We start from the raw sequence: 24,965 nt of genomic DNA on the forward strand, positions 1-24,965 counted from the left end.
AAGGAGGCCTGGGGCCTGAGTGGAGGAAGGAGCAGACGGGCCTAAGGGATGGTCGGGAGGCCAACAGGACAAGACCTCGGCTCAACAGGGGCAAGGGGAGAGGTGGGTTTTCAGGGTTGAGGATGGGACACTGGTTGAGAGGCGCCTGGAGGGAAGTCTGAGGTGGGACGCCAGCGAAGTGAGCGGTTTGGAAGAAGGAAGGGGGGTGGGGTGAGGTGAAGAAAAACAAAAGAGGCCTCATGCTCGGGTGTGTGAGCCAGACAGATTGCCCAGGGAACTCTGCGGGAGGGGAAAGGAGGGGGCCTGAGGGGGCCAGAGCGAGGCGGGCTGGAAGGGGGCTGGAGAGGGGCCCTGGCTTCAGCTGGGGCAGACAGCAGTTGGACGTCTGCAGGCTGTGCTCATGGCTCAGAAATGTCCCAGCCCTGCCAGGAGACTGCCTGGCCCCCGCTGCCCCTGTCCCCCACCCCCAGCCCCAGCCCGGATCCCACATCAAGAGCTCTGAAGCTGCACCCCCCCAGCCTTCTGCTCCCCCAGAATGGGCCTCCCCTCCCCAGAACCCAGGCATGCCCACACCCTCCCCACCACTGCTCAGCCTTCCCCCAATGCCTGATGAAACACAGGCTAGGAAAGGAAAGGGAGAAAATAAACAGACATCTGAAGGGGGGCCATCAGGAAGCAGGGGATGGGCTGGGGGTACCAGGGGGCCCACAGGTCCAGGGGGCAGGGGGCGGAGGATCCAGGGAGCAGTCTGAGCTAGCAGGGAGTTAACGTCTGCGGCGCTCTGGCCTGGACAGGCCTAATGAGACACAGGTGGTCCCCCGGCCCCAGCCCCGCCTCCCCCGGCCCCCGACAGTGTAAGCGGATGCTGGTTCAGTGCCGGGAGAGGGGGGTTCTCCAGCTACAGGGGGCGGGGTTGGGGAGGCTGGCCCGAGCCCAGCACATAACTGTGGGCGGCTGCAGTCTGGGGCAGCAGACACCCAGCCGCTCTGAGCTGAACTGGCAGCATGAAGGTACGGGCCTGGGGAGGAGGACTCAGGGCACTGCGGGACAGAGCCCACCCTGTGGAGAGGACCCTTGCCAGACAGAGGGTTGTGAAGGCACAGGGAGTTTTCACGATCCAGTTGAAACTTTCAAGCTATGAGGGCACTGAGCCTGTCCCAGAGTGCGGGGTTTCTTAGGAGGGGAAAGAGGGACCAAAGGGTAGGCAAGGGGTTTCTGGCGGGGGTGGTTTGTGTGATGCGGCCACTGCAGAGAAAGCAGAGGGCTCCGGGGCTGGGGAAGGGGCTGCAGGGAGGTGACCCTGTTTTCCTGTTGCCAGGCCCTCCTGGCCCTGCCGCTTCTGCTGCTTTTCTCCACACCCCCCTGCGCCCCACAGGTCTCCGGGATCCGGGGAGATGGTAAGCAGCCCATGTTCACAAACACAGCCTGGCCATCGGGGCCGGGCGAGGAGAGGCTGGGTATCTGGGAGTCAGGCCTCACGGCTGAGCCCAGCCTGTCTCCTCCTATGAAATGGGGCAGGTGGATGAGCCGATCAGCACTCCCCTCTAACAGAGATCTTGCAGTTGGTTGTGGCAGAGTCCTTGGGAGGCAAACTGGCGTGATGAAGTGTCCTTTATGCCTTAGTGGCCTTCTCCTCACCCTCCCCGCCCCCCAGCTCTGGAGAAGTCTTGCCTTCAGCAGCCCCTGGACTGTGACGACATCTACTCCCAGGGCTACCAGACGGATGGCGTGTACCTCATCTACCCTTCAGGCCCCAGCGTGCCCGTGCCCGTCTTCTGTGACATGACCACCTCGGGTGGGAAGTGGACGGTGAGTGGGAGGAGAGGGACAGAGACCTGTTTCTAGTCCCCACTGTGTGACCAGGCTTCACCTCTGTGAGCCTCAGTTTCGTCATCTCTAAAATGGGGATAACAATACCTGTGGCATAGTTTGTGAGCTGCTGCCAACACAGGATTCCAGGTGCTTAAGGTAGGTTAGTGCATGTAATCCTCACAGCAGTCCTGGGAGGAAGGGACCTTTTAGAGACTAAGAACTGAAGCCCAGAAAGATGAAGTAACTTGCCCAAGGTCACACAGCCAGCACCACGACTCATATCCAGGCGGTTGAATTCTAGAACACCCCCCTCTTAACCTCTTCCTGGCACTCAGCAGCTGCTCACTGAGGGGCCTGATGCCAGCATGCGCCTTGTTTTAGGCCCCTCAAGTCCTTTAACAAACAGCCTCAGCATCACAGGGTCCGTGCCTGGGTGAGGCCCCTGCCCACTGGACCCCTGACCGTCCAGGCCCGTCCTCTCTGCTCCAGGTTTTCCAGAAGAGATTTAACGGCTCGGTGAGTTTCTTCCGGGGCTGGAATGACTACAAGCTAGGCTTCGGCAGAGCCGACGGGGAGTACTGGCTGGGTAAGGTGGGGCCCAGGCGGGCTGGAGGGCTGCCCCAGAGCCAGGGCCTTGCTGACCAGCTGCCCCTCCTCCCCAGGGCTGCAGAACCTGCACCTTCTGACGCTGAAGCAGAAGTACGAGCTACTGGTGGACCTGGAGGACTTTGAGAACAACACAGCCTCTGCCAAGTATGCCGAGTTCTCCATCTCGCCCAACGCGGTCAGCGCCGAGGAGGACGGCTACACCCTCTACGTGGCAGGCTTCGAGGACGGCGGGGCAGGTATCCCCCGCCTGCCAGCCTAAGGAGGGACCGTGGGGGGAGAAGCCAGGGCTGGCACTGCCCAGCTGGCCCCTGACCCCCTTCAGGCCCCTCCTTTCCCCTCCTGGCCTGGAAGGGCCACAGCTGCCTGCCAACCAGCTTGGGCCTCAGCTCTGGAGAGAAGCGGTGTCCGCTCACTCCAGGCAGCCCCGTGAGGAGCAGCTGTTTCTCTTCATTGCAGAAGCACAACTACCCAACATCTGGCTCAGGGAGGGTGTCCCATCCTGCCAGGCTGCCACGTGATGTCTCTCTCAGCGTCACTCGTTACTGCCGTCACCCTCCTCCCTGCCAGCTCGGGGCTCAGCTCCCAGCCTCAGCAGCCCCATCCCTCTTCTCCTCCGCCAGGCGACTCCCTGTCCTACCACAGTGGCCAGAAGTTCTCCACTTTCGACCGAGACCAGGACCTCTTTGTGCAGAACTGCGCAGCTCTCTCCTCGGGAGCCTTCTGGTTCCGCAGCTGCCACTTCGCCAACCTCAATGGCTTCTACCTGGGTGGCTCCCACCTCTCCTACGCCAATGGCATCAACTGGGCCCAGTGGAAGGGCTTCTACTACTCCCTCAAGCGCACCGAGATGAAAATCCGGCGGACCTGAGGGGCTGGCCCCGCAGGCTCTAACCCTCGCCTGGCTGCTCCAGGTATCCACGAGTGCTCCCTCTGCAGCCCCTGCCCCACCCCAGGGCCCCTGATACGCTGGTTCTGCTGCTCTCTTAGCACCTGCTCCTCACAGGGGGCCTTGCGGCTCTAGCCCCAACTGATCCCGTCACAGCCAGGGCATCCATCTCTAAGCCAGGCCTCTGACCCCTCCACCTGAGGCTAAGCTGCCAGCAGCTTCCCAGGCCTCCTCTGAAAGGCACGGCCATCCCAGCCTGCACGTGGCTGGGCTCCATGAGTCTCTCAGTTGCCTCTGCCCTATCTCAAAGGCTGAGACCCGGGAGCAGCTCTCCCAGACTGCAGGCTTTTGTTTTCCACCTTAGCCAGCTCCCTTACCGTGGACTCCTCCGTCTGGGGCCACCCTAGCATGTTAGACTGAGCTGGTGCAGTCTGACCAACACCCAGTGTACACCAGACCACCTGCATGTGGCTGCCATTGCCACACCCCAGCACTTTCCCTGGCTGTTCTCAGAGTATCTCCCATCCTTTGCCTCCCTCTCACCAACTTATTTCCCAGTGGTGAGCACCATGGACCCCCAGCCCCACTCACTATCATACTGAGCTTCTCCCCTGCCTGTCCCAGGCCCCCAAAGCTCAATATCAAACTGTATTTCACCACGGCTACTGCACGCCACCCTAGAACAGCCATAACCAAGGTAGGCATAGATGTGAGGTCTCCCCACCAACCCCAGGTTGAGTTTGACCATGTGCGGGGGCAGAGGACCACCTCTGTGGGGCTGGAAACGGGTGGGGACTGGAGGTCTCAATAAACCTCAAGACTTTAATGAACTGGCTTTGACTGTTGTGCACGCAAATGCATTTGCTTGGCCCCCAAATGTGGGGACCTGGCTCCTCCTTGCTCCCTTACTGACGGCACGCTGCCCTCAATTTCAAAAAGACAACTGGAGTTAGGCACTGAAGGGGACCATATATTTCACGGGCCTCATTTTGATGGCAAAAACATCGTATAATAATAATAATAATAATAACAACAACAACAATAATAATAAAAATACAATACTGAAAAGGATCGCTCCGGGAGTGGGGGTTTCCTGATGGCTTGGTGGTGGCTCAGGTGACTGCTTAAGGCTGCAGGGTGGGTCTGAGATGAACCTGCAGAATAATCCAAGCCGAGCTTCCCCTGCCGGGCCCATGGCTCCAGCCCTCAGGGATGCTCCTGTGGGCCTTGGAGCTGGGTCGGCCCGCCTCTGGTGGCAAGGCACAGGCTGTGGGCCTCAGGGCTCCTGGAGGTCAGGCAGGTCAGCCAGCAGCATCGGGGAGTCCATCTGAATCTCACGCTGCAGGGACTCAATGTCAGCAGGGTTCATGCCGTGGCCCTCAAGCCAGTCAGCAAGAAGGGAGGCTGAGAGCGAGGCCGAGTCCGCTTGGCTGCAAGGGAAAGGGAAGCAGGGAGGGTAGAGGGGAGAAGCGCTGTTAGCCTAGGGGCTCCCTGACCATCCCACGGGCAAGCTCCTCCTACACCAAGAACCCCTGCCCACAGCCCCATTCTAGCTCGGTCCAGCCATCTTACCCATCCTGTGGCCCGTCAGCCACGCCCATGTCGAAAGACTGGTTTAGGAATTCCTCCAGATCAAAACCAACACCATAGCCGGCCCCACTGCCCTTTGGAGTGCCCGAGAAGACAGGGGGCAAGGGATCCTCCACCTGCAGGGGATGACAGCAGGTTACAATGCAGGCACCATCAAGAGCAGGCTGAGGTCTGCAGGGCCCTGTCCTGATGCTGCCAGTGACTGTCTGGACACCCATGGGTGACAGCACCAGCTTCGACAATCACTGAGTGCTGGCTGGGGCCCACCTCCAGGCCGGGCACTTCCCTGGAGGCATCTTACTTGCCTCCCAACAACCTGCTCATCGCCATTCTGTTCCTTCCATGAGCAGGGGGACAAATTCAGAGATAAAGCTCCAGCTCCCACTCAGTTTTCATAGAACAAGGACACATCCAAACCTCTCCCATCCCCCTGTCCCCAACAAACAGCAAGGACGTCCCAAACCCATTTTCCCTGGGCCCGGATCCAGGTGTGCCCATGGCCTGGGCCTCTCCTCTCACCTGCGACTTGGACAGCTGCTGGGTTACCAGGTTGACATCGGGTGACTCTGAGGTGGAGGGCTGAGGGGCCCCCCCGGGGTCTGGAGGGGGTGGGCCAGATGGGAAATAAGGCAGAACACCCAGAGTGCTGGGGCCAGGCAGCCCGGCAGGTGGCACAAGAGACTGGGGGGCCAGGAGGCTAGAGGAGGTGGTGGTCTGGAGAGCAGGGCCAGGGATGGGCCCAGGAGGGCCAGCAGGGTGGGGAGCAGGACCAGGGGCTGGGCAGGCAGGCTGTGGTACAGGACCAGGGGTGGAGCCTGCAGGTTGTGGTGGGGGGCCAGCAGGCTGGGCTACAGGGCCAGCAGGAGGGCTGGCGGGCCGCGCTGGGGCGGGCGTTGGTACCAGGGCTTGGGCTGGTGCTGGGGTGGGGGCTGGGGGCTGGGCCATGCGAGTCCAGCGCTCCAGCAGGCTGCGATCATTGTCACTGAGCACCAGCCCAGCCAGGGGATCAGTGGAGGGGCCCCCAGAGGCCCCAGCTCCTCGCTCCTTGCGCTCCCGCTCCTGCCGACGCTTTTCCCGCTCCTTGGCTCGCTCCTGCCGCCGCCGCCGCTTCTCTTCCCGCTCCCGCTGGCGCTCCTGGGCTGTCACTGGCTTCCGAGGCTCAGGAGCTTCCAGGGGAGCACTAGGGCCATCTGCAGGGAAGTTGGGCAGGGGAAAGGTAAGAGCCTGAGGCCCTGTCCAAGTCTGGAGTCACTCCTCCGCCACCCCACCCCCTGGCCAGCCACTGCCTCCACAAGGCACCTCTGAGCCGGCTCCGCAAGGACTTGAGCAGGGCAGCTTTGAGGGCTGCCTTGGTGTTGTCTGAGATGGCACCTTCTCTCTTCGGAGGGGCTGGTTCACTGGGCGGCGGGGGTGGCTGCAGGGTCAGATCAATGGTGTCAGGCGCAGGACCGGAGCATGGCGGTGGGGCTGGAGGAGGTGACTCCATGGCACAGTCCCCACTGGAAGCCCATGGACTGGGCATCTCAATGTCGGAGCAGCCAGGCTCACTGGCCACAGGCTGCAGGGAAGGCTGGAAGCGGATCTGCTGGCGAATGCCCTCACGCCTTGCATGGAAGTCCTCAATCTCAGCCACAATGGCCTCCTTAATGCGCTCCCGGGTGAGGGCTTCACGGTCAAAGGCAAAGTCAAAGGGTGGGGCACAGTCAGGCTCATCATCAGGGTCATGATACTTGGCCAGGAAGGGGTGGCGAAGGGCGGCAGCTGCTGAGATGCGGGCGCTGGGCTCGAAACGCAGCATGCGCCCCAGCAGTGAGAGGGCCTGGCGGTCAGCACCTGGATACACTGTCTCCCAGGGCACAGGCTGGCGCGGCGGCAGGCTCTGGATGTAGGCCCGCACCCTCTCAGCCCCCACAGCCTGAATCACAGCTGGCGATGGGGTACCCAGCACCATCATGATCAGCTGCAGCTGGTGCACGTAGTTTTTGCCTGGGAAGAGCTGGCGTCTGGCCAGCATTTCACCGAAGATGCAGCCCACAGACCACAGGTCAATAGCCTGGGTATATTCATGCAGTGAGAGCATGAGCTCAGGGGCACGGTACCAGCGCGTGGCCACATACTCAGTCATGAAATACTGGTGCTCAGCGGGCGAGGTGCACAGGCCGCGAGCCATGCCAAAGTCACCAATCTTGAGCTCGCAGTTCTCATTCACCAACAGGTTGGAGGGCTTGAGGTCACGGTGGATGACCTGAGCTGAATGCATGTACTTGAGGCCCCGCAGCAGCTGGTACAGGAAGTAGCGCACGTGCTCCAGCGTAAGCGGCTGCGAGGAGTGGATGATCTGGTGCAGGTCACTCTCCATCAGGTCCAAGACCACATAGCTAGAAGGGGCAGGGAAGAGAGACATGGCTTGTCTCGCCCACACTCCAGTCCTATCTTCACCACACCCTTCTGGCTTCAGACACGTAACAGCCTTACCCTTCGACTCTGTAAGGGCCAATGGCATGGTATGGTACGAAGATTCTAGATTCTCTATGACTTTTCCATGAACTTTAGTGAAGTTGTATCACTTTTCTCTCCAGACGTAGTTTCCCCATCATAGAAAAGATGGGGGTGGACTAAACCAGGTCTGGCCAATAGGTTTAGTTTTGGGGCCATCTCCATTGTTTGGTAGTGCCTGCTTGAAAAACTATGATGAAATTACGAAGCCTCCTCCATTTTCTGTAGGAAAGTTCTGAGATTGATTAGTGATGTCTGCTATGGGAGTAGGAGGGTGCACTTATGGTATGAAAGTCCCACATTTGCCATCCTATATACTGAGATTCCATAAAACCGCCTGTCCTCTTCCTGAGGAATCACAGTCATCCCGGACAAAGCCGTAAGGGAGCACTGGTACTGGAACTGTGGGAATTTTCCCAGCCTGCCACGTTAGGTTCAGCTGCCCTCCCAGAACTTCAGCAATATGGTCCCAGCCTTCAGAAAAGGACCCAATTCTGCCTCCCTCTCCCACCCCTGCTCCTTACACAGATTTGAACTCGCCATAGGGCACGGTGGGCCTCAGGATGTCCTTGATGGCAATGATGTTGTCGTGCTTGAAGTGTTTGAGAATCTTCAGCTCCCTGAGGGTCCGCTTGGCATTGGTCACCACGTCAAAAGCGTTAGGGATCTTCTTAATGGCCACCTGCTGGCCTGGGGAGCAGAGAAAAGGCAGACAGCATAAGGCACGTGGGGGTAGGTGCGCGCGGCCCAAGGCCCCTTTCAACACCTCCCTGCCAGGATGCAAACAGCGGCCACGCGCCAAGCCCCCACCGCCCAGCCCTGAGCTCAGCACTCGCCTAAGGGCTCAGGTTCCCCCACATCTGTCCCCTGAGGCAGGTGCCAAGAGCGCAAAGGTAGCGACAGGAATCCCTGGCGCAGCCCGCTGGGGGCTGCACAGCCGGCCAGAGGCAGCCTGGACCGCAGCCCTGTGCCCACTCCGCCTCGCGCCGCGCCGCCCGCGCGCTCGGGCCAGGCTCTGCCCCGGACATGAGGCCGCCCCGGCCTCACTGGGACGGTCACGCAAGGAGGGAGCGGGCTGCCGGGCCGGCATCCAGCCCCCGCGAGCAGCACGCCCAGCGCAGCCCGGCACCCGGGCGGCACCCCCGATCCGCGCACCGGAGCGGGACCCCCGCCGGCCTCCTGCCGGGCCGCGGCCGGGGCTCACCGGTGAGGCGGCGGCGCGCGGAGGACACCACGCCGTAGGCGCCGTTGCCGATGGTCTCGATGATCTCGTACTCGTCCCCCACGTCGAAGGTCACGTCGAAGGAGCGGGCTTTGAGCAGGGCCAGGTTCTTGGCCGCCACGGAGGCGGCGGCGCTGGCGGGCTCCGCCTTCACAGGCCCGGGGGGCTCCCCGGAGCCGTCCTCGCCGTCTTCCTCCTTCAGGGGCTCGGCCATGGCGTCTGCGTGGAGACGCGGGAGAGGAGGGGCCCGCCCCCCGGGCCTCAGTTTCCCCCCTGTGAGGCGGGGCAGGACCAGGGAACTTCCGAGTTCCCGGAGCGGAGCCAGCGGGAGCCGGGGAGGGGGCGGAAGAGAGCGCGGGCGCGCGTCGGCCGCGCACACCCGGGGCTCGGCGCCGAGCGCGGGTGCGGGCGGACGCGGGCCGGCGGGGGAGGCGCCGCGAGGCGCGGTCCAGGAAGGGCGGGAGGGCGGGGCGCTCCGCTTCCCTCGCCCGCGTTCACGCACGGCGCCTCACCTCGGCGTCGCCTCGCGGCTTTCGGGGGTCCCGGGACCCCCCGACCTCCCGTCCCCGGCGGAGAGGCACTCCAGGAGCCGCTCACTCACTTATTCAAGGCCGCCGCCACCACCTCGGCGTCGGGCTCGCCCTGCCGGCCCCCGCCCCGCCTCCAAGAACACGCTCCTTCCAGCCTCTGGCCAATCGCTGGGCGGCCTCCGAGGAGGTTCCCACCCCTCAGACTTGCGGCATCCAATCCGGGCCCGCCGGCCGAGGAAGCCACGCCTCCGCCCGCGCGCGCGCGCCGCTGTCCAGCTCGCCGGCGGGAGCCGCCCAGAGGGCGCCCGGCTCTTCCCAGGGGTGTGCTCCCGGCCGGGCGCCGTCTTCTGACGCATGCGCGCTGGCGGCCCCGAGCGCGCGTGAACGGAAGGCAACGCCCCCGTACGTGCGCGCGCGCGCGGGCGTAACCCCAGCTATCGGCTCGGTCTCCTCCAGCCAGTGGTAGGTGGTCACGGGAGGTCGGAGGGGCTAAGGTGCTGGGGACTGTTACCTTGGCGGCCGAGTCACGAAATCCCCCTCTTTTAGGCCCTTCCTCCCTCGTCAGTCCCCATCGCCCGGGGGATTGTGCCCCACCATCTTCTGGATCAGTCGGGGAGCCGGGCTGTGAGAATGCATGATCCCGAGTAGAGGGTGATCCGTCACGTCCAACCACAGAGATCCAGGTCCTCCAGGATTCTAGAGCGTCCGGCCTGAAGCTGCCACTGACTTCCGGTGGCTGGTCCTCTCCGCGCAGCTTCCGGCGTCCCTGGGCCTCGGCTGACGGTTTCCCGTGTCCGGCGCGTTGTCTCCGGGCGGCGGCTGTGTCCCACGGCTTCCGCTGGGTGGGTCGCGGCGGGGCTGAGGGGCAGCGGGTGGGTCGTCCGGCCTCGGCCTCTCGGGCCAGCAGAGCCCGCGCTGGAGACCAGGTGCCCTCGCCCCCTCCAGAGCCCCGTAATTCGTTCATTCGTCCAGCACGTGCTTAGCGACCACCGTTCCCGCTCGGCCCGGTGTCCAGGTGGTGGAGGCGACGTGGTGGGCAGTGGGAGCGGGGGGAAGGTGTTAAGCAGGGGCTCGAGGTGGGGCTGGAAGGAGGAAGGTTCTGGAGTGCGGACTCCACAGGTGGCTTTCTCCACCAACTGCGAAGAGCGGGAAGGGCCGAGCTCGAGCCGGGGAAACAGGGAGGCGGAGGCTGGGAGGCCGAGGAGCAGAGGAGCCAGTGTATTGAATTAAACGAAAGAATTTACCAGCTCCTCAGAAGCCCTTCTCTTTTCTAGTGGTGACAGTTTCTTTTTGTTCACTCTTTTCCATACTTTTGCACTGAATTTTAAGAAGTTTGTTAGAATCTAAACATTAAGGTAGAAAAGTAGATAGTACTGCATTTTTAAAAACTCAACAAAGAAACATGTATTTAGGAGTATTAGGTCAGCCCCAGGATAAATAAATATCTAGTATTTAGACAAAGATCATATGGGCCTCCTGAGTTTAAAACTATAAATTTGTTTCTGATTTTCCTGACAGCTTAGTAAAAAGCCGAATTATCTGTCACACGATTTGCATTGAACATTAATAAAGAAATCATATTCATGGGAAGCGGACATTTTCTGTCACTGAGGTCTGAAAGAATTTCTCCGATGACCTTTCTTTAGGTGATACAGTGGACATTCTTCCCTGACTCTGAGGCACGTGCAGTGTAAGGCCTGCGGGGCCCCTCAGTGGAGGTAGAGGGTGTACAAAAGCAGGACACAAACACGTCTCCAGGGGGCCGGGTGGACAGCTGTGTGATGATGCTGTCTAACCCAGGAATAAAACCTGAAGTATCAGAAGAGACTCATAAACTATGTATCTTCTAAGTACCTCTCTGTGACTGTTTCAGCAAGGCTGGGTATACAAGTTACAGACTATTCCACAATCTCTGCTAGAGACTCCCTGCTTCTCATTTACCTTTCAATCCCCTATGAGCTGCTTTGCCTTTCCCCTCACTCAGCCCTGAATCTGTCCTGGAAAAGTTATCAATCATCAAACTATAGTGAAAGCCAATGGACATTCTTCAGTCCTTGCCTTACTGAGCTCTGCTGCATGTGACACGACTGACCTCTTCTTTAAAAAGGAATGTTTCACGTCGTTCAAAACAATGTAAAAAGGTTTAAGTGAAAAATCTTGGTCCTACTTCTGGATGCCTGCCTTTTTTTCTTTTCTTTTTTTAATTGAAGTACCGTTGGTTTGTAACGTATCAATTTCAGGTGTACATCATTTTGATTTCCGTATAGACTGCATCGTCTTCACCACCAGAAGTCCAGTGGCCGTGTGTCACTGTACACATGTGCCCCTTTACCCCTTTTGCCCTCCCATCCCCTTTCCCTTCTGGTAACCACCAATCTGTTTTCTATATCTTTGTGTTTGTTTGTGTACCTTCCACGTATAAGTGAGATCATATAATATTTGTCTTTCTCTATCTGACTTATTTCACTTAGCTAATACCCTCAAGGTCCATCTATGTTGTTGCAAATGGCAAGATTTCATCTTTTTTATGGCTGAGTAGTATTCCATTGTGTATATATACCACATCTTTATCCATTCATGCATTAATGGACACTTAGGTTGTTTCCACGTCTTGGCTATTGTGAATAGTGCTGCAGTGAACATTATAGTTTCTTACTGGAAATAAGAAACAAGCAATAGAGAGTCAACACAAGTAAGTACAAATACGTGTTTTTATTATCCTCCCCTTCAATATACACAAGGTAGCATTTTACATGCACTTTTCCTGAAGATCATTAAATATCCATAACCAGAGAGGTCCCTCATTCTTTTTTTATAACAGCTTTTTTGAGATATAATTCACATACTATAAAATTATTATAGTGAGCAATTCAGTGTTTTTCAGTGTGTTCACAGAGTTGTGCAACCATCACAACTACCTAATTTTAGAACATTTGCATCACCCGAAAAGAAACCCATTAGCAGTGACTCCTCAGTTCTCCTCCCCCATCTACTTTGTGTCTCTGGATTTGCCTACCCTGGACATTTCACATAAATGGAATCTTACGATATATGACCTTTTGTGTCGACTTCCTTCACTTGGCATAATGATTTCAAGATTCATCCTTGTAGCATGGGTCAGGATTTCCTTCCTTTTTTTTTTTATTCGCACCTGTGCTAACAACTGTTGCCAGTCTTTTTTTTTTTTTCCTACTTTTTCTCCCCAAATCCCTCCAGTACATAGTTGTATATTTTAGTTGTGGGTCCTTCTAGTTGTGGCATGTGGGATGCCACCTCAGCATGACCTGATGAGCGATGCCGTGTTCACACCCAAGATCCAAACTGGTGAAACCCTGGGCCGCTGAAGCAGAGCGTGTGAACCCAACCGCTTGGCCATGGGGCCAGCCCCTCATTCCTTTCTAAGACCAAATATGTTGCATTGTTTGGACATACCAAATTTTGTTTATTTGTTCATCAGTTGATGGACATTTGAGTTATTTCCACTTTTTGGCAATTATAAATGATGATGCTGCTGTGAACATTTATGTACAAGTTTTCATGTGGACATGTTTCCAGTTCTCTTGGGTATATGCCTAGGGTTGGGATTGCTGGCTCATGTGGTAAACTTTTATGTTTAACTTTTTGTGGAACTGCCAAACTGTTTTCTCCAGTGGCTGCCCCACTTTACAATCTGAACAGCAATATTTGAGGGTTCTAATTTCTCCACATCCTCACCAACACTTGTTATTTTCCCTTTTTTTTTTTTTTTTACTTAGATCCATCCTAGTGGGTGTGAAGTGGTATGTCATTGTGGTTTTCATTTGCATTTCCCTCATGACTAACGATGTTCAGCATCTTTTTGTGTTCTTTGGGGAAATGTCTATTCAAATCCTTTGTCCATTTTTAATTGCATTATTTACCTTTTTATCGTTGAGTTATAAGAGTTCTTTATATATTTGGCATATAAATCCCTTATCAGATATAAGATTTACAAATATTTATTCCCATTCTGTGGATTGTCTTTTCACTTTCTTGATAGTATCATTTGAAGCACAAAAGATTGTAAAATTTGAAAGTTTTAGTTGAGATGAATTCCAATTTATCTGTGTTTTTTGTCATTGTGCTTTTGATGTCACATCTAAGAGACCACCTCATTCTTTTTTACAGCTGCATAGTATCCATTTACAAGTGCAATCGATTTAACCAACACCCTCCAGGTGACAGTTAGATTCGTTTACATTTTTTGCTGTTGTAAACAGTGCTGTCATGAATCGTCTTGAACACACCATTTTGCGCCCTGCAAGCGTATCTGCAGGATAAATAGCCAGAAGTGGGAGTGCCAAGTTAAAGATTGTGCTTGTAATTGTAAAAGTTAATATCAAATTTCTGTTCTTAGAGATTGTACCCATTTAGACTTCCACCAGCAGTATGGGGGAATGACTCACACAGTGCTTTTTAAAAGCTTGGAATTATTTGCCTACGTTAAAAATGGGGCGATATCATAAAAATCATGATTTCTGGGTTGGTTGGTTGGTATTTTCCAGAAAATCAGAAGATCTGTCAACATCAGACCTACATTTCCACATAGCAGTTATGGACTAACTGAGCAGTAGCCCCACCATTGGACGGGCGTGGGCTCTCCAGTTCACCCACCGCTCCCCGATACCTCCCCAGCACAGTTCAAGTGTCACATGCCATTTATCATTGTACTTGCACCATTGTTTTCTACATATTATTAAAAGCAGGAAAACAAAAGAGGCTGACAGGACATGTGTCAAAACAATGAAGACTATCACATGTATTATATACAAATATTCAAGTCTCTGGACTCATGTCTCCTGCCTAGCCACTGTGGGCATTTGAGTTTACGATTCCTGGTTTGGGCTACTGGGAGTGTCTGAAGACTTTTGAGTAGGAAACTGCCCTTCAGAGTTGCCTTCCTGAAAAATCTTTCTGGCAAACAGCACGGAGGGTGTCCTTGAAGGAGGGAGGCTAGAGACATGGGGATTACTGTCAGTCCAGGTGACTGATGGGGGTCTGGACTAGGCAGTGGCAGCAGGAACACAGAGCATGGGTCCCTGAAAGAAGAATGTGGAGGGAGGCAAGTGCAGGAGGTGTCAGAGTTTCTGGGTAGGCAGTGGAGATGTCATCGAGATGGGGACCCCCAAAGAGGAACCGGTTGGGGTGCGTGATGCGCTCTGTGGTGGACGCTTTGAGGCTCGTTCAGTCCCGTCCTATCACGTGGTGGTTCCCAGCTCTGATCAAGCCCCAAGGCCGTCCTGAGCTGCAGACCAGTAGCCCTCATCCTTTGGGAAGCATCAGGGAGCTCCCAGCGGCAGACTCCTTCAAACACCCTCCAGGGGCTGCACCCCCTGCCTCCCTCCCCACCCCCCGAGCCCACAGCCTCAGCCAGGGTGTGTGCTGATTGGCCAGACCTGAGTCATCTGTGCCTCTGAAAGGAGGAGGGGACTCCAGCCCCAGCCAAACACCTCAGATTGTGAGCAGCTGAGAGCCATTGTCCCAAAGGAAACCTGGGCTTTAAGGAAAGTGGGATGGGTGCTGGGCCAGTAGAAATAGCAGTGTGCCCTACCCATCCATACCTCTGCCGCCTGAGGAGGTCTGGTCAATGATGTGGATTAAGGCTGCCCCAGCTAGAGAAGCCCAAGGTGACCTGGGCTACATGCCAAACTATACGACCCAGTGGACTTTTTTTATGGTATGAATTAGGACTGCCCCAGGGAGAGAAGCCCAGGGCATCCTCACCTACATGCCGATCTATATGGCCAGATTCATATCTAAAGTTATATGACCGCACAATAACCAGACCCCATCTGCACTGAAATCATTTAATGACTTTTTACATCATCTTTTTTTTTTTTTCCAGTAAAAATAAGTCACGTACCCATGCCTTATAAAATTAGCCCTAACCCTCAACTCAGGGCAGCAGCAGGAGCTCTGACTGCCCGTGGGTCCTGTCCCCACGCACCAGCTCTGCCTGCCCATGGGTCCTGTCCCCATGCTATTCCACACTATTCTCTAAATAAAAGAGCACTACTGCCAGATCTTGAGAGTCTAAGAAATCTTTCTTTCGACTCCTCGGCTCACCGATCCCGCATCAGTTAAGTCTGAGGAACTCAGGGTGGGGCTCTGTCCTGGAAAACTGCTCCGCCGATGTTCCTGCCTTCATTCCAGTCCCGGAGCGCCTTAATCTAAAGACACTTTGGGATCAGAGACAACCTGGTTTTGAAGCCTGCTCTGCCACATCGTGGCCCAGGCATTCGCTATTGTCTGTGCTGTGCTGGGGTCATAACCGTGAACGTGCAGCCCCGGCCCGCTCCCTCACAGGGGAGCCCCGTCCTCACCCAGGCAGCTCCTGGCCCTGTCACAGGTGCCAAGATGGGGATGCACAGGCACAGGGGAGCTAGGAGAGGCCCCTCGCTCAGCCGGGGAGGTCAGGGGTGAACATCTAAGTTGGGACCTAATGGACAAGCAAGTGCCAGCCAGGCTAAGGGGCCAGGAGCATGGAAGAGGGAAGGGGCCAGAGAGGTAGGCAGAAGCCTGACCATGTAGGACCCCAAGGCCATGGAGGGTGCGGAGACTGGACAGCCCTGACCTCAGTGTCCTCGTCTGTAAAGTGGGGATGTTCAGACCTCTCTGGTTGGGCTTTTTTATGGATTCGAGAAATGATAGCCAGGAAAGCACCTGGCGCAGAGCCTGGCCCCTCAGAGATGCTGGACCAGCAGTCGTTGCTTGGAACTCCCCCCAGACTGGGAGGCATTTGAGTAACATCTTGGGTGTGTAAACATTTCTACCTTCACCTTGTCCTTCCAGAGGACGCCATTGTCTCGGTTTACAGCTGAGAAAACAGGCTCAGCGGGGGAGGGAGAGTGAGTGACCCAAGGGCCACAAAACATGGGTGGGGGGACCGGCTGACTCCCGGCAGCCAGTTCCCATTCTTTACACACAGACACACCTCGCTGACCAACGCCAGCACCATGAATAATCTGGTTCTGTCACCCAGTGAGTGGCTGGGGCATCCGGGGGGAAAGCCCACATGGCCAGACCACAGCTCACACCCACGTCTGCAGAGGCCAACGGAAGCTGCTCCCCGGTCCCCCTCTTTTGAGGGCAGGCAGTTGTCAGTCTGCAGGGCCCCCTCCCCTTTTTCCCCCGCTTTCCTCAGCCTGCTGCTCCTGGTGCCACCTGTCGGACAGGGTGGCCTGTGGAAATCGCAAACAGAATGTTCCCTCCCAAGAAGGTGGCCAGTTTAACTGATGAGCCTGCAAAGGATGCTGCCTCTTCTCAACAGGGCACTTCTGGTGCCGGTGGGACAGCGTGGCGAGGGAGGTTGGGAACAAGAACTTCCTCCATGAGCCCTCAGACCTTGCCATAGAGGTAATGACTGAGTTGTAATCACCTCAGCTGGTGACCTTAGGCAAACCTCAGCCTTCTCTGAACCTCAGTCTCATCTTCTGTGTAACAATGGTAGTGATTGAGTCCACCATCATGCATGAAGGAATCTGTCTCCCCAAGGCTGGAAATAGGGAGTTGGTCTAAATTATGACTGGTTCCAGGCCTGATTTGAAGATAGACCCTGCTGTTAACCACACAAATGGTATGGGCTGGGGGCGGGCAGGAGTCTGAGCAGTCTCGAGGGAGGGGCCCATGGCTGGAGAGGGAGCAAGGCAAGCCAGAACAGCCCATTCTCTCAGCCCTCAACCTGGAATGATCAGTAAGATTGCATCACGCTGCAAGTAACAAAAACCCACCAACCATGGTTTAAACACATGGAGATTTATTTTTCTTTCATCATAAGAAATCCAAAGGACCTTGGTTTAGCTGCCCGGTAATGCTTGTCAGGGACTAAGGCTCTATCTTCCCAATTTGCCATCATCTTCCTGACATTTTGTCCCTCTTAACTCATGGCTGCAAGATGGCTGCTGTACTCCAACCATCACATTCATGCTCCAGACAGGATAAAAGAGGGAGAAGGACATGGTGCTACATCTGTCCCCTATCATCACAAGAGCAAACACCTTCCTGGTAGCCACCAGCAGACAGGCACTTACGTCTCCTTAGAACTGTGTCACGAGGCCACCTCCTGCTGCAAAGGAGGCTCAGATGGGCACATAGCTGCCCCCAAATCAGGGTTGGTTAGGAAGGAAGAAGTGAGGAACATATTGAGTAGGTGGCCTACAGGTGAAAGGGGCAAAGCCAGTTCTACTGGGCTAGAGGGCAGGTGGGAAGCTCCTAGTGCCCGAGCCCGGATAGGCCTCTTCTAGGGGACCCTGAGGGCTGGCAGCCTGGGGGGGCTAGGTTCCCCACTCAAGGTCCACAGCCTCCCCAATGCAACCACCTTTCTCGTCTCTCCCAGCTCTGGGAAATCCTGTGCTCTTTCCAAAAGGTGGCGGGCACCGAGGCCCCACTCAGCCCAGAGCCCAGTGTCTCCAGATGACAAGCAGGAGGGCCAGGGCGGGGGCGGCAAGGCCAGGGCTGGCCGGCAGCTTCAGCCTGCCCCTCCCGCCTCCACCCAGCACTGCCAAGCCCAACAGGCCACATGTCACACCACGACGCCCGTGCACACTGGCAGTCACCAGTGTTCACATGTGCACACCGTCACAGAAACAGGACACGCTCATATCCACACAGGGACGCACGAGATACAGGGACCCTGCTGTGCACACACACACGGGGATGCAGGGGCACGCACAGACAACCCTCCTACATACACATTTACATTCACACTCAGATGTGCACAAGAACTCACAGAGGCTTGCATAGGCACACACACAGGGGCATATGTGTGTACACAGGAACGATACACACACAAACTGTTGGGACATACACTCTGGGAACACACGTGAGGACTTGCACACACATGCAAACACACACACACACACCCCTTCCTTCTGTGGCGCTTCCCCTTGGTCTGCTTTTACCTGAGCACACAGAGTGGCCAGGACAAGCTGCCTCCGTTCCTGTAGATCATGAGGAAAATAGGAAGGGCAATTTCCGCCTGAAAGTGCCTTACACGTGGAGACCAGGGGGCAATGCTGATCCCACAGGGGCACAGGCCTGCCAAGCGTGGTGGGGCTTGTAAACTCCCAGAGTCAGGAAGCTGGGAGGGGGCGCAGGCGGCTGCTGCCTGTGCCCAACAAGCAGGCGGTGTGGCTTGAGGCAGCGCACACCTGCCCACAGGGCACAGGCCATGGCAGAGTGGGATCCCAGTCCAGCCAGGGGCATTTGCATGCCAGCCCCCTGCAGGAAGGGACTGCCCCCGAGGCCAGCCTGGAACTGAGTGTGGCTGGTGGAGGGAGAGCAGGAAGCCTGTCGGGAAGTCGCCGTCCCTGAGGCCTGGGTGGTGGGCTGAATTCATGACCAGCTTGGGGCCATTTGTGGTTTCTCAGCACCCCTCTCCTTGCCCCTGCTTCCACTATTCAGCACACCCAGGCCAACCACGCACCTGGGCGGGGTGTGGAAGGTGGTCTCATCTGTCACAGTGCCTGGAGCTCCACTGTTGGTGCTGCAGTCCCCCATGGTCCCAAGAGAACCCAGGAGCTGGGTAGGCACACAGGCTGACACTGCCCGTCCCAGAGCGCTCCCAAGGCCTGCCTGTGCTTGTCCTGGGTGAAGGATGGAGAGTCGTATCTGCTCTGCCCTTGGAAGTCCCAGGACTTCCAGGGAGACTGACACAAACGAATGTCATCAGGGAGTCAACCTTGTAGCCGTATGCCTCTCCTGGCTCCCCCGCTGCTCCCGTGCCTTCTCTGGAAGCATGGAGAGACACGGCCATGGCTCCATCCTCTCCTCACTCTGCTCCTCCCTGAGCTCAGCACGACCATGTCCGACCCTGCTCCAGCCCAGCCCTCTCCTCTGAGCTCCAAATCCAACACCCAGTGCTCCCCAGACATCTCCCTGAGGATTCCCACAAGCCCTCCAATTCCTGTGGCCAGTACCACGCTCGCCAACCCCCCGCCCCAGGTGCCTCCTCTCAGCAAATGGCACCTCCTTCCAGGCCAGGCAGCTGGGGGTCACCCACGACCCCGCGCTCGCCCTCGCCCTCACCCCTGATCTACCACTCCAACCTACTTGGGCGTCCAGAGCAGGCCCAAATCCAGAGCTTTAGCCACTCACCCAACAAGACTGAGTGCCTACTACGCGCTCGGCACTGTTCCAGGTGCTGGGGATTAGACAGTGGGCGAGACAGACGCAAATCCCTGCCCTGGAGGAGCTTAGAGTTCGGTTGAGAGAGAGCAATAAAATAAGTCGACTCAATTACACAGCGTCTTAGAAGGTGAGAGGCACCATGCAGAAAAAGAGAGCAGGTGATGGAGGTGAAAAGTGCTGATGAGGGAGGTGATTATAATTTTAAATAGAATGGTCAGAGAAGGCCAGATAGAGATGGTGACATCAGAGTAAGGATTTGAAGGAGGAGAGGGAGTGAGCCCTGTGGAGATGTGAGGGAAAAGCATCAGGCAGAGGGAACAGCAAGTGCAAAGGCCCTGAGGCATGGGTATGCATGGCATGTGTGAGGAAGCTATAGCCGGAGCAGAGTGACTAGGGGAGACAGTGTTGGAGAAGCACCATTTTTACTGCTAGCTGCCTAGTTTCAGCTACGATCGTTTCTCACCGGGACTATTGCAGTCACCTCCTGCTGTCCTCTTGGCGTCCTCTCTTGCTTCTGTAACCTGTTCCCTGCACAGCACCCAGAGGGATCCTTCAAAAAACATGGATTGGGGCCGTCCCGGTGGCCCAGCAGTTAAGTTCCCACGTTCCGCTTCTCGGTGGCCTGCGGTTCGCTGGTTCGGATCCCGGGTGTGGACATGGCACCGCTTGGCAAAAGCCATGCTGTGGTAGGCGTCCCACCTATAAAGTAGAGGAAGATGGGAATGGATGTTAGCTCAGGGCCAATCTTCCTCAGCAAAAAAAAAGAGGAGGATTGGCAGTAGTTAGCTCAGGGCTAATCTTCCTCAAAAAAAAACGGATCGGATGGTGTCTCTGCAATAACTTCCCCATCCCACGGGAGAGACTCATTACCTGCATGGCCCTGCTCACCAAGGATGGAAGGGAGATGGAGGAGGTGGCAGTCGGTGAAGGGACCAGCTTCTCTGAGGCCTGAGGCCAAGTTCAGTGTGTGGTGGTGACTCCGGCTCATCTGGTTTCCTGTGAGACCATCCCTCTCGCCTCTCTGTGACCAGACCCCTACCCAGTTTCCCTCAGATCTTCTGGAAAAGGCTGGAGGAAATGGCTGAGGGGCATCTGCAGGTCCTGGGTCGGCGTGGGTGGAGGCTGGGAGGGGTGGTAGGGTCCTGCTTGGAACACCCCAGGAGGAGGGAACGGCCATGGGGAAGACTCCCTCCCAGCGGCCGGGTGAGCCCTGTCTGAGTGGCGAGCCTGTGGGGGCAGTCATGGACCTCCGCCTTCTCTCTCCTGGCACCTACAGGTAGGCTGCCGGGTAAAACACAGGATGCCCAGTTAAGTTTGAATTTCAGATAGACAACGGATCATTTTATATCCGTTATATCCGATATTGCATGCACCCTGTACTTTCATTTCCTAATATGACAACCCTACCCAGATGGCCACACCCGCCTCCTCACTGGCCACCCAACTTTGTCCCAGCCCCTGTGGTCTCTTCCCCACACGGTGGCCAGAGAGATTCTGTTGACACCCAGGTCACTTCACCTACCTCCTCAGCTCAAAACCCTCCCGCCACTCTGAGGCCCTGGGTTATCTGGGCCTGGTGAGCTCTCCCGCCCCATCCCCTACCCGCAGTGGTGTGCTGGTAAAGTGGTTCTCTGAAAAAAAAGATTTATAAAAAATCGAGAGCCCTGATGTTAGCATTTGCCAGTTTCCATGGTGTAAACATTCCCCTTATGGCTGATTTCAAGCTACTAACGTGATGCCACTGAAGGCAGAGCTGTACACAGTTCTCTCTTATGAGTCAGTGCAAGCCAGTGTGAGCCGGCTCCAGTCTGCCTCTCTGTTCCCCAAGCATTGTCCACCTCAGGGCCTTTGCACTTCCTGTGCTCTGCGTCTGCAAGTAGTCACCCCCAGATCTATGCATGACTCAAGCCTTCACTTCTTGTGGGACTTTGTTCAAAGTCTCCTCGTCAGAGAGGCCTTCCTTCTGCACCCATCCGCATAACACTTGCCCCATCACTCTTCAGCCATTTATGCTGCTTTATTTTTTTCTTCATAGCGCTTACAATTGTCTTAAATTATTCTGAACATCTGTTTACTCGTTTGTGTCCCCCACCAGAAAGTGAACTCCACGAGGGCAGGAGCTGTGTCTGTCTTGTCTTCAGCGTCACCCCGAGCACCTGGCAGAGTGTCTGGTACACAGCAGGTGCTCAGTAAATACCTGAGTGAGTGGTAATTCTAGGCTCAGGAAGGTGGCTCTCACGACCTTGATGGTCATTTTTTATGCTTCAGTGGGCCGATTCAAGACATCTGCAAGAGTCCCATCCAAGTGCTCGTTCCTTCTACCCCCATCTCCCACTGAGGCCACTCCTCCTGCAGGAGCCAGCCAGATACAAACACAGGCTCTAGTCCAGCTCCACTCCCACTTTGCTGTGCAACCTTGGTGAGGCTCTCTCCATCTCTGAGCCTGGTGGTTCTGTCCCCTGTGAGGTAGCCATTAACTTCCACCTCCTGGGCTATTGTGGGGACCACATAGCTGAGTAGAGGGAGAGCACTTGCAATCTACAGGCCCTAGAATGTACCACCAGGAACCCCACCCACCCACCCACCCCACCATTTCTCAGAGGGGAAAAAACTTTGTAACTATTAGAAAGAAACATCTAGAACTGCCAAAAGTACTTACAATCAGCTACATATGGTGTAAAAACATAACGCATGGTTCTGTTTATTCTGCAACAGCATTTTTAAAAATCACCAATTTTGATCAGGTAGAAAAGAAAACTGAGGAAGTCACTTTGACGATGCAATCTCCACTTAGATTCTCCGTGACTACTGCGTGGAGACAGTTACATGGCTTTATCTTATCTGGGACACTTTTTTAAAAATCCTCCTTCTGTTGTCTCTTTTCCCAGCCTTGGTGACTTTAGTCCATTAAAAATGATGTCACTCTGAATTCTCCTAGTTCTCAGCAGTCTCTATTCTCAGGAAGCCTCGTCTGCCGCTCCTGGACCGCTGTGTCCCTTCCCTTCCCCATCTGTCTCTCCCCTGGTCTGTAATTCCTGAGATCCTGGGATGCAGTGGTGTCTCAGAGGAAGGAACCATCTGTCCAGGACCATGGAGAGCGACCGGCACGGCCACCCCCTCCCACAAGCTAGTCAGGCCACGCCTATGCCGCAGCAGGACCCAAAGTTGAGGGATTACCTATCAACAGCCGCAAGTGGTCTTTCTGTGACCTACATAGTGTCACCTAAAAACTCACCCAACATGGCAAAATTAGGAGATCTCAAGGAAACATGGAGATTTCCTAGCTGTTCGTTAAGCAGCAGAAGTTCAGGCACGTGTGGACCCAAATGCCTACAACCAGGGCTGCTCTTCTGCTGGGGTGTTAACCTGGGCTGCTCTTCTGCTGGCATGCAGCCGTCAGGCCCGTTGGCAGGCATCCATGCCAACTGGTTGGGCATACGTTTTGATCAATTGGACATCTGATCAGCTTGGTTGGTGCCCATGCCATATGAGTTATTCAGATTTTAAATACCACCCCATCCTCAACAGCTGCCTGGTGCTGAGCGTGCCCCATTATTCCCTTGATTATTTCTATGCCTGAACTGCCATGTTTTCTTAAAGCAGAGAAGTACTTCTAGTAGCTATATCTTTCAACAGAGGAGGAAAACAAAAGCTAGATGTGGAGATATGTTTGCTAAGATTGACAGAAGCATGGTTCTTCATGGAAGGGAAGAAGTGGCTAACTCAACACTCATTCTAACTGCCTTTTCCCTTGCTGTCCTATCGTATGGAGCCTGGGAACAAAAATGCCCAAGTTCCCCGACTCCTTTGCAGCTGGAAGTGTCCCCATGACTCATTTTTGGCTAACGGGGTGTGTAGGAAAGTCCCCATGCAATCAGTGGTTTGTGTAGGATGTCTGGTCCTACATAAAGTCTTGCCAGGAACCCCCATGGCTTCTGCCCCCTTCCTCTGCCTAGAATATGGTGCTATACTTGGCACTGACTCAGCCATCTTGTGGTCATGAGGACAAAAACCACATGCTAAGAAGGTAGAACAATAAGACAGAAGGACCCTGGGTCCCTGTTGGCATAAGTGAGCCACGCTGTCAGTTCTGGACTGTCTTGATGTTTGAGACAAATGACCCCTATGTATTTAAGGCCTTGCCAAGTTTTCTGTTACATGCAGCCTAACTGCCATGCCACGTGCCCAGTGAGTGATCTCCTGGCATGCCTCACTCATCCGCCTGGCTTTCACTGACATTGAGTTTGTATCCACTGGATTAATGATGAGTAGCTTTTAAAGACCTACAGTGTTTTCCAGAATTTGGCCAGCAATTCAACTTGTCTGTCTACAAGCAAGCTGGACTCCAATCACGTCATCATCTTCACTGTGGAGACCGTTGCTGCCACTTACCGAGCCCTGCTAGGTAGAGGTTTTATGACCCCCATTTTCCTGGAAACTGAGACTCAAACAAGTTAAGCGCTCAGCCTGAGGTCAGTCACACAGCTAGCGAGGGGCAGAGTCTGCGCTGGAACCCGGGCTGCCTGACTCACTTCTCTACCGCTCCCTCTGCTGGTTACCTCCTGGAAGAAGCCGCTCCAGGCACTTCCTCCCTCGAGCTTCAGGGGTACAGAGAGCAGGCCCCGCCCCCGAGGCAGGTTTGGAGAGGCCAGGGATTCCCCTAGCCCTACAAATGACTTAACAGGAGAATGAGATAGTCCAGGCAATGCCTTTCTCTTACTAAGGTAGACCTTGAGGCCCAGAGCAACGCGATGACTTGCCCAGGGTGACACACCAGGTTGGAGATACGCTGGAGATGGGAACGGAGGGCCCTGCACCCTATCTCGAGCTGTGCCTCAGACCCAGACCTGGTTATTCTGTTGTACTGCTGGAGGCCGGGGTCCCTGACTCTTCTCTCCTTCCCCGAGTCTAGAGCCTCCCTCCAGCTGGAACCTGAGGGCTCAGCCTGGCCCACAAGGCTCCGGGGCCCCTCAAAGTGTCTCCCAAAGACCTCCTCTCACTTCTTCAGTCACTCACGCAGTCATTCGACAAGCATTTAGTGAGTGACTCCAATGCGCCCGCCTTCCATGGGTGCTCAGGGAGCTCTGATGCGCTTGGGGAGACCGAGTCAGACCACAGCCTCTTCATGGTAGGGCTGTGACCGAGGGGCCCAGAGAGAACCCCTGGACCAACATGGGGGCCAGAAAACAGGCAGCCTGGAGGGGAGGGACATCTGTCTGGATCTTGAAGTTCAAAAAGAAGCTTTTAGGCAGAGAAGGTGGAAGGGATCTCCCAAATGTGAAGGCACAGCACGTGCAAAGACAACGTGATACACTGAAGGCCACTGAACTGTACTCGTAAGAAGGGCTGGTTTTCGGTCCTGTGAATTCTACCTCAATAAAAAGTAAATCCATACAATTTTTAAGAAGGTGGTGTGTGTGCAGGCACCCAGTACTGTGAGGCTGAGGAGCAGGTGGACGTGGGCCAGCAGCAGGAGGGGCCAGAGGGACCCAACAGGCCACAAAGGGCCTCGGCTTTGTGTCACTTGTAAAATTCAGCCATGGGCCTGGCCTGTGTCGCAGTCCACAGAGAATGGTCAGGCGTTCCTGGCGTGGCCTCCCCGGGATTGCTGAGAGGCTGAGCCGGGAAGAAAGATCCATGAGGGCTGTGAGAGAAGCCATCTGGAGACCTGGAG

The 24,965-nt window shown here is 55.7% G+C and overlaps 2 protein-coding genes and 1 long non-coding RNA gene across 6 annotated transcripts; 2 read left to right on the forward strand and 1 right to left on the reverse strand.

Moving 5' to 3' along the window:
* The first annotated feature begins 826 nt into the window (after positions 1–826).
* On the forward strand, positions 827–4,137 carry MFAP4 (microfibril associated protein 4). Its single transcript, XM_001503524.5, has 6 exons — positions 827–1,010; positions 1,319–1,397; positions 1,655–1,809; positions 2,302–2,398; positions 2,475–2,657; positions 3,042–4,137. The coding sequence occupies exons 1-6, from the start codon at positions 1,005–1,007 to the stop codon at positions 3,287–3,289; spliced, it is 768 nt and encodes a 255-aa protein (XP_001503574.1). The 5' UTR covers positions 827–1,004; the 3' UTR covers positions 3,290–4,137.
* A 119-nt stretch (positions 4,138–4,256) lies between these two features.
* Positions 4,257–9,816, reverse strand: MAPK7 (mitogen-activated protein kinase 7). Of its 4 annotated transcripts, none has more exons than XM_070226591.1 (7): positions 9,657–9,816; positions 8,598–8,834; positions 7,918–8,083; positions 6,197–7,275; positions 5,417–6,087; positions 4,880–5,013; positions 4,257–4,737 (listed from the first exon to the last, which is right to left on the reverse strand). In XM_070226591.1, exons 2-7 carry the CDS (start codon positions 8,827–8,829, stop codon positions 4,584–4,586), a joined length of 2,436 nt encoding a protein of 811 aa, XP_070082692.1. In that variant the 5' UTR covers positions 8,830–8,834; positions 9,657–9,816; the 3' UTR covers positions 4,257–4,583. The 4 variants fall into 4 exon arrangements, with proteins under 4 accessions (XP_070082692.1, XP_070082691.1, XP_070082693.1 ...); XM_070226590.1 differs by lacking the exon at positions 9,657–9,816 and adding an exon at positions 9,128–9,288 and having other exon boundaries at positions 8,598–9,000; XM_070226592.1 differs by lacking the exon at positions 9,657–9,816 and adding an exon at positions 9,128–9,282.
* Positions 9,396–10,735, forward strand: LOC111775745 (uncharacterized). The gene is made up of 2 exons (XR_002811721.2): positions 9,396–9,607; positions 9,692–10,735. It is a non-coding gene; the product is annotated as an uncharacterized lncRNA (long non-coding RNA).
* Positions 10,736–24,965: the final 14,230 nt, after the last annotated feature.

Source organism: Equus caballus, chromosome 11, assembly GCF_041296265.1.
Source record: "Equus caballus isolate H_3958 breed thoroughbred chromosome 11, TB-T2T, whole genome shotgun sequence".
NCBI classification, from domain to species: Eukaryota; Metazoa; Chordata; class Mammalia; order Perissodactyla; family Equidae; genus Equus; species Equus caballus.

What these genes read in the sequence shown, in the direction of transcription:
- MFAP4 (XM_001503524.5), top strand. An exon ending in CCTCGGGTGGGAAGTGGACG is followed by an intron (nt 1,810 to 2,301) that starts GTGAGTGGGAGG and finishes TCTCTGCTCCAG; the next exon opens with GTTTTCCAGAAGAGATTTAA. An exon ending in CGACGGGGAGTACTGGCTGG is followed by an intron (nt 2,399 to 2,474) that starts GTAAGGTGGGGC and finishes CCTCCTCCCCAG; the next exon opens with GGCTGCAGAACCTGCACCTT.
- MAPK7 (XM_070226591.1), bottom strand. Translation starts at nt 8,829, where the DNA reads ATGGCCGAGCCCCTGAAGGAGGAAGACGGCGAGGACGGCTCCGGGGAG. An exon ending in TATGGCGAGTTCAAATCTGT is followed by an intron (nt 7,276 to 7,917) that starts GTAAGGAGCAGG and finishes TGCCCCTTCTAG; the next exon opens with CTATGTGGTCTTGGACCTGA. An exon ending in CTTGCGGAGCCGGCTCAGAG is followed by an intron (nt 6,088 to 6,196) that starts GTGCCTTGTGGA and finishes ACTTCCCTGCAG; the next exon opens with ATGGCCCTAGTGCTCCCCTG.